At 40.8% G+C, this 15,878-nt stretch overlaps 1 protein-coding gene across 4 annotated transcripts in view; it reads left to right on the plus strand.

Annotated features, from left to right (window-relative positions):
- The window catches only part of rxraa (retinoid X receptor, alpha a), a 117,799-nt gene that overhangs the window by 89,752 nt on the left and 12,169 nt on the right, over window positions 1-15,878 (plus strand). Inside the window, exons 4-6 of one of the 4 annotated variants that reach the window (XM_035991531.1) lie at window positions 1,233-1,383; window positions 3,117-3,296; window positions 11,353-11,537. In XM_035991531.1, the coding sequence (XP_035847424.1) occupies window positions 1,233-1,383; window positions 3,117-3,296; window positions 11,353-11,537 (516 nt within the window). Of the gene's footprint in view, window positions 1-1,223; window positions 1,384-3,116; window positions 3,297-11,352; window positions 11,538-15,878 lie in introns of all 4 variants that reach the window. The other 3 variants (XM_035991530.1, XM_035991533.1, XM_035991532.1) reach the window with 3 other exon arrangements.

A 15,878-nucleotide genomic window follows, 5' to 3' on the forward strand; every position in this document is an offset into this window, starting at 1 on the left:
CTCAGTATTTAAAAAAGAATCCATAGTTGCATAAATAAATATGCTCTAGGCAGACTTTTGGAGCCACATCATCAACATCCATATGTGCTCTGTGGCTGTGTGGTTTATATACTGTATGTTTGTGAAAGTGATGTATACTTCTCTATGTTCCTCCACTTTGAAGCTAATGTACTCTGTCAGATCACTGTAAACACAGCTCTCTGTTAGACTATCATGTTTGTGTCTCATCGTCATAGAAACAAAATTGTTCTTCCATCTTGACTGATCCCTCCAGACAGAGACAGGGCTTCTCTGCTAAATTTAGAGACAAGACGTGTTTGTGCTATCAGACATGTCTCATATGTGGTAACTTAATGAAAACACGTTTGGCTATTTGAGCCCACGTGGCTGCTCTGCCAACTCGGCTCTGTCTCTTAGCTCTCTGCACTTGGCAGTGTGTTAGCAGGGGATCCACCTGTCTGAATGTATTTCTTTTATTCCCCCCACCCTGTCCCCCAACGTTTGACTCCTCTGAGAACAGCATGGTGCTAGTTATAATCATTAGTCTCCCCTTGCTCTCCACTTTTAGCAAGAGGCGAAGAGAGGTCGCTTTGACATGAATTTAAGCTTTTTTTTTCTTTTCAGAGAGAGAGAGGGAGGCAGCAAGGAAGACTTAAGGCTGCAGTTGCACTTCTGCTAAAACAAATGCTGTCTCTTTATTCTGCTGTACTGTTGAATTTTGCAGTGGAGTTATGCTAGCGCTGAACATTTGGGAGCCAGCGGGGCTTGTTGAGAGCATGAATAAAAGAGTTCCTGGGGTGGAGTGGTGCAGGATCCTGCTGCGCCAGATTTAGATCTAAAATACAGGGGGAACAGGAGGGAGGAGAGAAACCGAGGGAGCAGTGGAAGAGGGCAAAAAGAGCTGCTGCTGGGACTGCTGACCATCTGTATTGAGTATCAGAAGTCATAATATGCTTTTCACTTTCTACATTTAGCAAATTGTTCATGACAATCTGCGTGACATAACTCCACTCCCATGTATTTCCCTTGTTTGTGTGTCTAATCAAGCCTTCTCCGTCTCCTTAGCAGACCTGGCTTTTATTCAATAGATAATGTCATCCACTAACTATGCAGCACCAGCTCAGTTATGTGACAGGCTTGTGTAATGGGGTGTATGATGTCGCCCGTTTGAAGTTCAGGGGGGCTGCTTTGTGACCTGTCGGCGTGTGTGTTTGTGTGTGTTGATGTTCCAGCTGAACTCTCCGATGAACTCGGTCAGCAGCACGGAGGACATTAAGCCCCCGCTGGGCCTCAACGGCGTGATGAAGGTGCCTGCCCAGCCCTCAGGCACCATCCTGTCGCTCACCAAACACATCTGCGCCATCTGTGGTGACCGCTCCTCAGGTGAGTGACAACAGACTGTGATGGACACCCACTGAATGTGTACTGTCACACACACTGCACAGGAAGCAGGGCACAATAAAGACAAATCATTGAATTTAAAATATTTACATTAAAATGGCGTTATTCTAGATAATTTGTTTGAAAGCGTTACTTAAAGAATCAAAGAGTTAAAAGTGTACAATGCATTTAGGAAGGGTTTTTTTTTAAGTTTCTTTTTTTGTGGTGTAACAGCTTCATTTAAAAATAGTTTTAAGATATTTTGTGACTCATCTGTACAAATAATAATGTCAAAATTGGTTTAATCGACTCTTATTAATACACTAAAGTTATAAAGATGGAATGACTACCGTTACATTTTTTGATGATGACTGTTTAAACGTGGAATCAAAGCCTAACCCGGAATTCCAGGGTATTTTTAAGTCTAATGTAGGGAAGAATTGTGTGCAAGTTACTCAACAGCTGGGATTACACGAGATTCTATTATTACCAAATTAAAAGAAAGTGGGACTAGCATGCATCTTACCAGAGCCGATGCTCTGACCACACTGAGAAACCTCCACAGATGAACTTTGGTCAGAGAAAAGCCCCACGGACCGCTCTGGCAGCACTACATACTGCAGCTTCCTGCAGTGGGCGATCTTTCTGGAAGGACAACAGTCAGTGGAATTCTTCACAAATCTGGGCTAAATGGCAAGGAGGCCAGGAAGAAGCCACTCCTGAGAAAATGCATATGAGGTTGGCAACATAAAGGCACATGAAAGAAACTTGACATCATGAGGCAAAAGATTGTACGGTCTGACGAAACCAAACCTCAGTTCAGCTTCAGTTCTGACTGAAATAGAGAAGCGCTGCGTCGCAGGGAAAGCAGGAACAACCCATCACTCATGGGAAAGGTTTTCATCCCCAGGATGAGGCTGGATATCTAATTCCTTGGACAGTTTCAGTGTCATCCTGCGTCATCGATGCTGCATGGTCCCAAAGGGGAAAATCGAAATAATCTTTTATAGCAAGTCATGCTTCATTTAGCGATGCTCGGAGGCTTTATTTATCTTCTCTGGTGGTCTGACCAGCAAAGAGCCAACAAAGAAACTGTTTGAGCAACCCTGAGGAATGCAACTGGCCTTCATCCATCATCTAAAACAAAAAAAGAGCTGTAAGGAATAGGAGAAAGAGACGTACCACCACATGATGTGAGAACAGCACCGTAACGCCAATCCATGAGGGCCCCCCTGCCCCTGCAGCTTGCCTTCCGTAGGCCCCCTCTTTTCTTCCCCAGCCAGCTCAGCATAACCCCCACGCACACAGTCAGTCCACTTTATTAGGTCTTTGATCATAATTCGTCTTTCCCTAGCTCAGAAGCGAGTTCCTGTATGCAGTTTGTGTGGCTGCATGTCATCTCAGACTGTAAAGTTTTTTTTTTTTTTGTTTTTTTTTTAAACCTGCTATTAAATTGGCAGTGCACTTTATAATTATGTGGCTGTTCTAGTGGTCACTGGGTCGCAGACAGGCGATGACAACAATGATAAGCAACTGACAGAACTAATGTGCCTGTCTATCAGGCTGTGGCGCTGTCACCAAACTGACAACCTCATGTGTCAGTTAGACTGTAAGACACTGAGACAAGAAGGGGAAATATGACTCGGAAAGATTTTATTCTCTACATGCATCAGACAAACCATCTCTCTCTCTCTCTCTCTCTCTCTCTCTCTCTCTCTCTCTCTCTCTCTCCTCAGGTAAACACTATGGAGTATACAGCTGTGAGGGCTGCAAAGGTTTTTTCAAAAGGACGGTGCGCAAAGACCTGAGCTACACCTGTCGCGACAACAAGGACTGTGTCATTGACAAGCGCCAGAGGAATCGCTGCCAGTACTGCCGCTACCAGAAGTGTTTAGCCATGGGCATGAAGAGAGAAGGTACAGCACATACCGTTGAGGATAAAGTCCCACTTACCCATTTCCCTCAAAGCTGTACTAATCCACACACACACACACACACACACACACACACACACACACACACACACACATTTACACTGTAAACTGGTATTTTAAATTGTAAATTTTATGCTTTGGTGCTTCCTTTTGGTTTTTAAAAAAAAAAAGAAAATGTTTGATTTAAAGTGGACATGGTTAAACTGATGCAGAGTTGCAAAGGGCACATGTAAAGCACCTGAGATATGACACCAAGGTTAGAAGATGTCCCTTTTTGATCGCTTCCTATTAACCCGCTTTCCCACTGGCAAAAAACCCCCCACTAACATCTGGCTTTTGTCTTCAGTGGGAAAGGATACATTTGGCATTCATTCCCGGAAGAAATGACTGTAGTAGTCACAGGTATTTCACCCGGCTAGACATGCTAATTTTCACCCTTTTCCCGGCACAATGCTATGATGTGCGTCTCCTCCGTCTAACTTCTGTCATCTCGTGCCACGGCACCAAGTCGACACCAAGTTTGAAGAGAGACTGAACAAGTAACAGACATGAAAAGAAGCACTGTCACTAGCCTTCATGCTGCTTTCTACTGTTTACTAAGCCCTGTTTTCCGGCGAGTTTGTGACGTCAAACGTGACACCAATAGGAAAAAAAAACCCAGAAAGGCAAAGTCGTCTTCTGTCGATGGGAAAGGATCTATCGCCTATTTTAAATGGGTTTCCCCGCGTTTAAAAAACCTGCACATACACACTGATTTTTTGTGGAAAATGCTTTTAAGTAAAGCAGCTTCTTTCCCATCCTGCCTCTATGCAATTTTACAGAAGCGCTTGCAGCTGTAATTCTGCTCTGCGACATCATGCCGTGCATTGCAGCCATAGGCTCTACTGTATTTAAAATTGTTCTGCTTCAAGCACTACTTTTGGGGGAAATAATGCATTCAGCTGTTGCAGCCCCAGGAATTGCTAGATATTGAAACGGAGTGAGGGTTTGGGAGAGCAGGCAGTCCTCGGGGGAGTTCACTGATGTAGATAAAACACATAACAGTGGAGCTGTGTGAACGCCTGCTTGCTCTGTGTGACGGTGTCACCGTTCATGCCCTTGTGATCATAATTATTTGAATAAACTTAGAAGTTGTGTGGGAAAGCCTACCTAGTTATCGTGAACCGGCATGTTTTAACAAGCACAACGATTTTTTGTGCTTAAGATACTCAATGCACAAACTGTAATCAAAGTAGTCAAATTAGATAATGTCTTGTAATTGCACGGCGTAGTGAAAGCGTGCACCACATTCCTCAAATTAGAGGCCACTGATGGAATGCACATACTGCTCCTGCCCTTTTCAAAAGGTTACAGGGATTTAATCAGTTGCACGGTGAGGCCACATAATATACAGAACATGTAGTTGTGAAGGACAGACCATTCATCACACTTTCACTTCAAAATCAGATCTAGTATCCATGTAAATGTGGTTACTGACATTCATACAAAAACGTGCATCTTTAGCATATACATAACAATCCTGTGTGTATCAGAGCACGTACTCTGGCAACTGCAGCCATACAATTAACAAGAACAGAATTTTTTTTTTTTCTTTTTTTTTTTTTTTTTTAACTGATGATACTTTGGACAACTTCCTGACATCAAACATAGCATGTTTAGCGATCTTATTCAGTGCATCATTGATCGTTTTTAGAGCCAGATAACATATCATCCCGATGTGGACAGGAAGGGCTTAATTTCGCCATTAAAGGATTTATTCAAAGGTGCAGCAATCAAACATTCCTGCAAACTTAAATCACTCCTTCTCCCACACAGAAACCATGTCCTCTCTCAGTATAGACTGGGGATTATAGAATCATCCACTGTGACATTTACACGATTACAAGGTTTGACTACCATGAATGTGATACTGAAGTCCGTCTCAGCTATATATATATATATATATATATATATATATATATATATGCACACATACACACACACATACACACACACATACACGTACGCACGCACACACACACACACACACACACGTATATCAAGTCCTGCTATATTTAACTTCCACAGTGACACTCCTTTTAAACTTCCCTTTGCAACTTAAAGGTAAAGAAATTATGGTAAAAAGAGACAAATTAACAAAACAGCATATTGTGTGGATGAAAGACTTACACGTGAAGTTACTACATTAGCTAGTCCGAAAACACCAGTGGAGGCCAGCTGGTGAATACTTTTCGATGGGATTACCTAACATGTTCTGCACAGTTAATTTAGCTTGTCGTAGCTTAGCAAAGTTAGCATGCTGTAATAAATGTCCCTGAAATATTCATTTAATGACTTTAATGAATGGAAAATGTGTAGATAGGGTTTCCTTCTGAACCTTTTTGCGAGCGGTCTTAAGCTAGCATCAACTGTAGAATCTTTAAACTTAAGTGACTTTACTGAATTACCAACGTCACTGAATGAACACTGTTGTCACCTCAACTGTGAATGCTTCCTGGTTAAAAGCTTACTGAAAGACTGCGAAAGCCACAGTCCTCAATGAGCTATGAGCATCATAAACGGTGCTTGTATAGGCCGAGTTTTGTGCTGAAGCGAACGCAACATTTAGAACCTCCAACCGACTGAAATGAAGACGTCATGGCGTTATAAACAGTGATGCACTCGCTTTTTAATATAATATTCAAAAGTGCATTTAAACAGCCGTTAGAACAGGAAAGAAAGCGAAAGAACTACAAACTGAAACAACTATTAAGATCAGCCAATGAATTTGTTATGGGTTGGAGCAGGTGCTAAAGAGGCAAAGAAAAAAGGAAAAAAATGTCCTCGTAAAGATCAGAGCCATGTATCATTATGGAAACAGGGCACAATGTATAATAATAATACATTTTATTTACTGAGTAGCTTTTCAGTGTACTTAAAGACACTTTTCACAAGTTGAAGTGATCATAGAAAACAACACACTTAAAATATTGAACACACATTAATCTCACATTGACAGCAGTTCTGAAAGGTTTTGATTAGTGATTTGAATGTGGACAGATTGTTGCAGTCACACGTGTTTGGGGAGAGAGTTCCGGAGGGGGGGGGGGCAGCAGCTTTGGAGAAGGCTCTGTCGCTCCAGGTCCGGTGCTTAGTCCTAATTGGTGGAGACAGGAGGTTATTTATAGGTATTAGGGCTGTCAATCGATAAAAAAAATGTATCTAATTAATTACATACTCTGTAATTAATTAATCGAAATTAATTGCATACATAATTAACGGTGCCTGAACCGATACTTTTTAAGAAAGTAAAAAAAGAAAAGAAAAAAAAGGGTACTAAACAACAGTTGGTGACATTAAAGAACGGCTTGTTTATTGCTAAGGCCATATGGTCAAAATTAAATGATTTAATAATAATGTATAACAATAACTTATTTCACTAGTAAATTGCTGTTGAACAACAAAAACAACCACCAGATGGGAAAAGGACATTTACAATAACTTAAAATGCACCACGAGGCTGTAGTTTACCAGTTGCATTGAACGCACCGTCTGTGTTGTTTTACCGACGGCTAAAACACAGTCAAACTTTACACCGTTTAGCGTTAGCTGTCAGCATTTTAACCGTTTTTAATCCAGCTACTAGCTAGCGGTAGGCTAACGTTAGCTGCTGTCGAGTGTAGTGTTAACTAGCTAGCGGTAGGCTAACGTTAGCTGCTGTCAAGTATAGTGTTAACTAGCGTCACGTGCAGCGGTGTTTGTGTTGCCTGTCTGTTTCAGAGCATCAGAGAGAAGTGCAGACATATCAGTGGCACCAGATTTCGGTAGCCAGGGTTGGCAGGAAGAAGATTTTTACAAGTAAATGTTCCAATTAATGATCCAGGCAGCACATTCTCGTCTCCCTCCTTCATTTTACAGTCGAATGGTGGCTAGAACGGCTGGAATGGATTAATCTGCGTTATTTTTTTTAACGCGTTATTTTTTCTCAGATTAATTAATCGAAATGAACTATAACGAAATATTTTGACAGCCCTAATAGGTATATATAAAGACATTCCCTGTTAATGGATTGCATGATTGCATCTTCTTTAAATTCACTCAATAAATATAGGACTGGGTCTTCAGTACCTGCATTGCAGAAAACTGTTGTAATTATTTGATGCTCCACTCATCATTTTCCAGTCTTTGAGCTCGACCCTGACTTGTAAACATTGATTCGGCAAATGCCTCCTTTGAATGAATGAATGGTTTATTTTCTTGTCTGGCCGCTTACACGGCCCATCCATTATAGGATTATTCAGACACATTTTAAATAAACACTTTCCTAGTGCTGACACTAACAAAATATATACATAAAGGTTACAAGTATTAAACAAAACAAACAAACAAACAAACAGATAAATAAAGAGTAAATACAGGTAGGGTACTAACATAAAGTTAACATTTTAACATAAAACCCTTCCAAACCTAAATAAATTATAGTAGAAGTTAGGGCTGCACAATATATCATGTTTTTATTTTTATTATTTTTTTAATATATTTATACCAAACACATCGCGAAAGGCTGCGACACACAGCAAAAGACACCCAGTGATTGTGGGGCAGTACAGTTAAGCACCTGGGAGGAAAAGATTCCAGAGCCGATAAGACCAGGAAGAGATGGCTTGTGTGAGGGGGAGAAAACCACGCAGTCAGGTGTGAATTTTAACACTCCATGAGGGTGTTACAAATATTAGTGCTCTCAGCAGTGCTGTTAAGCACTCTTTCGCACATTGAACAAATCAATCACTGCCTCTCAACTTTATGGTCACCACAGTTACAGCTATAGAGTGTATAGATTATAGTGAGCGAGCCAGGGGAGCTGTAGAGCGTAGCAGGTTGTGTCGGTGCGTGTGTGTTGGATGTATCTTCACTGTTTAAAGGTGAGTTTTATTTTTATTTTTATTTTTTTTTGGCTAAATGCATTTTGGAGGCTATTCTATCCGAGGCTAATTTGTCTTGACCTTTACTTCGCCTCCCCTCCCCTTCCTTTTTGCTTGTATTTATATCATTGTTAGGCTCTTTACTCCTTTTCAAGGATATTATCATTTACCGCCTTTCGCCTCGCTCTCAGTGCTGCCTAAGCCTCTCCCTGCACCCCGAGGGCTGTGGTTGGAGAACAAGGCAGCAGTAGCCCAAAAGGCTAAGCGAATCCACAGAAAAACAGGATTAAATGAATTTATGCTCTCCCAGTCAGGAGAGGAGAGGGGGGGGATAAAGCTAACATGATTTCAGCCCTCCTCACCTCTCCCTGACTCCAACACAAGTATTCTACCCTTGTGCTGACCTCTACTGCCAGACAACAGTTCCTCTAAAAATGGGGCCCCTATTCCCCCTCCCCCCTCCCGAACAAGACCACAGCCTCTCTGATTCAGGACTTGGAATAGAAACCACAGTAGGGGAAACGTAACAAGACAGATCATCCTGCAGACCGTGTGTGTGTGTATCAGAACAGTTCTCCAGGTGTGTATGTCGGCTTGCATGCTGACATTGAATTTCCAAAAGCCTTTTATCATTCAACACACAATGTCCAAAACTTTTTATTTATCCATGTGTGGAGGATAAACTCATAAAAAGCCACAGCACTTTTTTTCTGTGGTGTCTTGAATTAAGTAAATTATAACCTTTTGAAAAGACAAAACACACACACACACACACACACACACACACACACACACACACACACACACACACACACACACACACACACACACATCTTTCCATTCTCGCTTGAGGGTGGAGGTGCGGTTTCTCTTGCCTCGGCCACAGTGAGTCTCGGTGTCTGCTCAGCACACAAACCACTTCCTGTGTCTCCTTGCCAAGCCAATCAAATGACAGAACCAACGGAGTCTTCATTGATTTGTGTAGAGGCTTTTTTTTTTATTTAAGCGGTTCTGGCGACCACGCATGGCCTAAAGAAGGAACGACAGACTGTACATTATTTATTCGTCTATAAATGATTTGTTTATAAAAGGAGCCGGCTGTTTGTCATTGAGCATTACATTAAAAAAACACATCTCTTTGATAAGGAAGCTGCAAGAAGTCCTTGAGCATTTCCTCACTACTGCGTTGTGCAAGGTCTAAGGTCGTAAATATACTCCATCCGTTCTGTCGAAGCAATTATTGATGATTGAACTCTCTTGGATATGTCTACTGGCATAATACATACAGGGTCATGCACTATTCACTGGCTTACTGAGACACAATGTCTGCAGCAGGCACTTACACATGCAGACTCGACACAGGCAAACAAACACTCACTCAAGCGTGCACACACATATTGCATGTACAAGTGTGTGTGTGTGTGTGTGTGTGTGTGTGTGTGTGTGTATAAATACAAACAAGGGTCAATAATGTATTCAATTCTCTACTGATGTGCACCAGAGTATGCACAATTTGTTTTCTCAGAATTCAAGTATTTATTCAACAGGAATATTCAGCGTTTAAAAACTGTTACAACCATCCATCCACATCTACAACTGCATTGCAAAACAAAACAAAAAGACATCTGCTTTATCAAATCATTTCATCTCAGATACAGGCACATACCGCATCATTGAGTTTTATTCAGAGTAGAAAATAGATCTACCAGTGTGGTTCCCAGTGCAGTTTTGAGCATGTCTCAAACTGAAAATGAGTCATGTTCAGTGTCTCAAACAAGACTCAGGTAAGGCAGATTGTTACACAAGAAACAAGAATACCTGATTGCAGACAAAACAAAGAAAAAGGTTGGAATAACCTCACCACATGGCAGATTGGCAGAATTTTGTATTTTCACAAATAATAGACAAAATGACCAACAATCTGGATTTTGCAGTCCATTGCAGAATTGGCACCGAACCTGTTTGATCTTGCATTAAAAGTTAAAGAATTAAAGCTGCATTAATAAATGGTTGGCCACTAGGGGGCAGAAGTGCTAAAAATATGGTGGAAAACACGCATTCTTTACATCCTGATGATTGAAAGTCCAATATTCAATCTTCTTTTAGCGCCTGTTTGGTCTCCACCAACTCTTGAAAAAAGTGTGTGGTTCTTTAGCGTCTCCATTTTCCACTTTCTTCACCAGCTAGTCGCTAACGTTTTTTCGACATTTTTTCCTGGGTCGGTAGCGCACAGTTGGTCTATCAGAACTTGTTACTGCTTGAAACAGTGACGATGATAAAAGCGGTAAAACAGAGATGTAGCTGGACTGACGCGTCACCACTTTTTTTCTCCAAGTGAGGAAATAGAATATTAAAAGTTTGCAAACAAATTCATATTTTTTGAAGTGCTTGAAGATCCAATAATCACTAAAGCATATGTCATGCAAGAAAGACCGTAGAAACAAATGAAATGGTCAAAGTTGTCATATTGACATTTAAGGTGTTTTGATTTATTCATGAGTAACATGCAAGCAAACATTCCACCTTAAAAGTTGCCAGTAGCTGCCGGCGGTAGTGGTACAGTGAATAAAAAAAAAAAAGTCTATAGCTAGCTAACTGTTAACGAAAAGGCAGCAAAACATCCTTTCATTTTATATTTATAGTTGACTAAAGTATGTAAACTTGCCACCGTAGAAACAGTGGTTACATAACCTTGGAAACGAGCCACAACTGTGCGCATCATTGGTGCGCTTTGGTACTTAAACAAATAGCACTACACCCCAGGGTAAGAGCGAATCGATAAATGTGCTGCCAAGCCAAAACAATTAGCTAAAAGAGCCTGAACGTAACCTCAGAGTTGGGTCATAATTCTCTGTGAGTCACTACGAGTGACCGCTTTAACATTTCCAATAGTAATTTGATTCATTGTCAACATTAAAACCATTGATTTAATGCAGCTTTAATATTGTATAACTACTTGACTTGAACAGTATTCAAGTCATTTTCATAGAAAACCCTTAACGAGAAGCTTGCTTAGTGATTAAAACTATGCAAGTTTACAATCCTGAATCTTTTTTGAACATACATGTGCTCTTGAACACATTCATTGACATTGTAAAAAAAACAAAACAAAAAACAGCAGTAGTGACCGGAACCAGTTTTGTTACATGCAGCCGTTCAGGAGGAGCGCCAGCGAGCCAAGGAGAGGAATGAGAACGAGGTGGAGTCCACCAGCTGCGCCAACGAGGACATGCCCGTGGAGAAGATTCTGGAGGCGGAGCAGGCGGTGGAACCCAAAACCGAGACGTACATAGAGACCAACCTTGGGGTGCCATCTAACTCGGTAAGATGGTATTTTGATACATTCTTTTGCAAACTCTCACATACTGTGTCATTCTGTAACAAGTCATCACTTTGTGTACATTTTCATGCCCATAGGCACACACACAAACATACACACAAGGGGTTATTTAATTTATATTTAACCTAGGGGCTGGTCGGCAGCATTTGTTTCTCATATGTACTCCTACATTTATTATGGTATACTGGTTACTATTCTCCATTCTCACCCACTATAACCTAACCTGACTATAAATAAAGTGAAAACATTGATGGCAGGGATAAGTGGCCATTGTATATGCACAATAAAACACTCTCCGGTGTCCTGATAGGGAAAATAACGGACTCACATTCATCACGTGTCTGTTATTTTCATATATCAGAACACCTCATTGTGTATTATTATTGACATGGTAGAAAGCATTTTATAGGGTGTCACAGGTGAAAACAACAGACATGAAGTGAAATAGTTTACAGTACAGCACATAGTTGACTTTCTTTCTCTTTTCTGCCGTTTTCTCAAAGATGTGGGAATTTTACACTGTTTTCTTGTGTTAAAGCGTAACTCTCGCCAAAATGCAACCTAGGATTGCTACCTAACATTGTTTGTGTACCCAGAGTTTACTAAAAAAGGTTTTGAGCAACTCACTGTAGCTGTTGTTCTTCCGGTCGCCGTCTATTGAGCCAGTCAAAAATAGCTCCAAAAGTTAGTATCCGTGCATTTATATGGAAGCTTAGTTCCATATAAATGCACGGATAATTCGTTGTTTTGTCGTTAGTGAAACACAATATTGACCTTGTAGTTGAAAAAGGAGCCTCATATAAGAATGACATTTCCGCCTATGGAGTCCGTTCATTCACATTTGGAGATCGCCTATTTTTGACTGGGAAAATGGCGGATAGCGTAAACAACAACTGCTAACGTGAGTTGCTCAAAACCTTTCCTTTTAGTAAACTCTGGGTACACAAACAATGTTGTCAATGCTTTTAAGGTGTAGAGCCCCTGGTGATACTTCAAGCAAAGTTTCATGTTGTGTCGAGCCTTCTTAGTGTTTTAAAAATAGCTATTTTGAGGCTAGCATAAAATTGCACCTAGCACTCCCATTCAAAAGGCCATTTGACCGAAAAACGAAAATACGGTAAATCTTAAAAGTGGCGATTCCGTCCTAAATATGCTTTTAAATGAAAGTTTGACTCGGGTACATATACAAAAAGAACCTAGGTTGCATATTGGCGAGAGTTACGCTTTAAAGCCTCTGAAATGCGTCATTGAGTTAATGTGGACAGATACAATGACGTTTTATTACCTGCACGTAGTCTTAAAATGTGTCCATATACAGTATACTACTAATGTGTAGTATTTTTGCAGTTAGTATGGACGAACTTAATCAATTATTTAGAACTAATACGTAATGATACAAGACAATCACACTGTAACTGTCTAATGCTGCCAGTAAAACTGACATAAGAGAAAAGGAAATGTTTTTCAGATTTATGGCTAATGGCTTATTCTTTATTTTCTGCTTTCCAAAATCTTCCTGGAGCTGTCCCAGCATTGTCCACATTTTGTTTAATTCATTCCAGCTGCATGTATCTCTTTTATCAAATCTTTGCATTGAACTGGTGAGTCGAAAAACAGCACACTTTAAAATGTGCATGCTGACATCTTAGCAAATATGTACTTTAGTCATTTTTCAGCGTAAATATAATCTAATAAGAATTGCCATGCAGATTGGAATTGGGACTTGTCGTTTGAAAAGCATTTTATTTTCTCCAGTAATTAAGTTTAACTTTAATGAAGCGTTTGGTTGTTTGTTTGTGTTGTGGAGTCTAAGACTGACAGTCAGGAAGTTTAGTTCCTGTCGTTTAGTCCCCTAGGAGGTGACTGCTTGTCGTCTAGAGCGCTGGTTTACCTGTTCCCCTTGCATCAGCTCTTTTGCTCAGCTGTGAGTTTTCTTCCTCTATCCCCTCAGTATCAGCTGGGCACTGTGGGCTGTCTTTGACACAGAGGAGACTAAAGAGCGATGAATAATGCAACAGGCAGACTGTTCCTGAAAGCATCCCAGAAAGCCTCAGCTTCCTCAGGAATTCTGCTGGAACATGAGAAAGTGGAGCTGTGAAGCAGCCTACCAAAGGCGGCAGTGGGGAACAAGGGGATGGAGAGTGAGACTGAAGGAGGGAGGGAGGAGGGTGGGGGCTTCTTCTGGGATTTATCTGCTTTAGGGTAGGGAAATGTCCTATGAAGTAAAGGTAGAAATGTGAAGGCTGTTATGTGAGTAAATGGGAGCTATTTTGGGGGGCCAGATGAAAATGTAGGAGATGAGCGTTGACAGTAGAGAGAGGGAGAAGGAGTGGGGCGTCACGGGGGAGCGGCTGGCAGCTCAGACATACTAATGCACTGAGTGTGTTTGGGCTCAGCCATGCTGGGTCCCTGGATGCCTGCTGCCAGCCTGACACCAAGAAGAGGATGTTTTCTAAAAGACTAGAGAAGAGATAAAAACAGCACTGATATGCACATGTACAGGGCTGAGAATTTCATATTAATAAGTGAATCATATCGGGATCATATCATGATATCAACCCACAAAATTGGCCAAATTCCTGACTCTCCGTGCAAGTTGTAAAACACAATTTGTTTGTTTTACACAGAAAGTATGAAACATTTGTTCTAGTTTAATATAGAACAGTAGTTTGGATTGGATCAGTTTGAAGATGAAATTTGATATTCAATTTTGCACATATTTGCCAAATCCTTGACTATATGATAAGAAACTATCACTATTATTTTGTAATATTGATTTCAGCCATATCAACCCTGCCGTAATTAGGTCTTGATGCATCATTTCCCAAGGTTCCTGAATGTCTCTTTGAATGTTGTTCAAGTTATGCGGCATGCTTTTATACCTATTATTGCTGCCAAGACTTTTGTTTTATATATTTAAAGGGTCAGTTTACACCCAAAGACCCAGTATCTAGCAGTGCAGATAGTTTGGGTTTGGAGATATTTGCTTTTGAAACTTTGGCTGCCAACCCAATACAATAGAGCTGAATAGGGCTGCCACCTTTTAGTCGATTAGTCGACTAATCGGTCGTTTTGGTCTTAGTCGACTAAGATTTCTTTAGTTAAGTCATTTTTTATGCTTATTCATGCTTAATTACTCATTTCCAAGAAACTTATGGGCACATTTCTGGTAAACACAAGATTTAAAGTGGTACTTTTGCAGGATTAATTGTGGAGAAAGTCAGTTTTACAGATGGTTAATTAACTACATTTATATTGTGCTTTTCTAGTCTTAACCACCTCTCAAAGAGCACAGCTCTGTCGATTACATCAACTAATCGATTAATCGACAAAATCATATAAGTGTTAGTTGACTAAGAATTTCTTTAGTCGAGGACAGCCCTAGAGCTGAAAGGTTTGAGTTTTTCAAATGTCATTTTTGAGTGCTTTGAGCACCAAAAACAGGCCTCTGTTCACCTCCATTGCTGGCCATGTTGGTAAGCCAGGGAGGCTTGTTGTCCTTGTCGCTGCACTAGCAACTCTCGGTTGGTAATGGCCTCCCGCTGATGTTGATCGCTGGCAGGTGGAAACAAGTGGGTGGCGATGCCATGTGTCATGGAGCACATGGCTGTTTATCTGCAGCTATCCGCAGTCCGTCAGCAGCAGTAACAAGGGCAGCAGTTCATAGAGGATCAGACAAACCAAATGGCGAAAACTAGGGGGAAACAAATGAATGAACTGAGTAAAACATTGCTAGATACTAGGGCTGCACGATATGAGGAGAATATGCGATAACGTTGTTGAATATTGCGATAGTGATATTACTTGGGATAAATTAACAAATATTAAAGTGTACTCAGTTCTGCATTTCTGGTGCTTCCAGTATTCTTCTACAATACAACAAATTGCCTGTTGAATTTAAAACAAATGAAAGGAAATCATTACCAACATTCTATTATTGAACGAATTGAACATTGAAATCATATAAAAGACACAAAAAAAAGCGTGACAGTTACATTTTAAAGTGCAGTTTTCTACTGATATAGTGTCTTTTGCCATATGTCGCACCTTTTCGCATTGTGTTTATTGCGCCAGTTGATATCATAATGACGATAAAAAGATATATGTGCAGCCCTACTAGCTACAACAAGGAGTAAGCAAGAAAACATTCCCTTTGACCAAACTTGAGCCCAGGATGTTGGCAGAGTATCAGCATTGAGGCTGTCCTTCCCTTCTCTCTGAGTCCCAGCCCCCTGCCCCCTCCCCCGCCTCTCCCCACACTACTGTGAGGTCTCCATTGAGAGCCACTGCCCCATGCTATAATTAATCACAGGGCCCGGGCCA

This window comes from Sander lucioperca, chromosome 14 (assembly GCF_008315115.2).
Source record: "Sander lucioperca isolate FBNREF2018 chromosome 14, SLUC_FBN_1.2, whole genome shotgun sequence".
Taxonomy (NCBI): Eukaryota; Metazoa; Chordata; class Actinopteri; order Perciformes; family Percidae; genus Sander; species Sander lucioperca.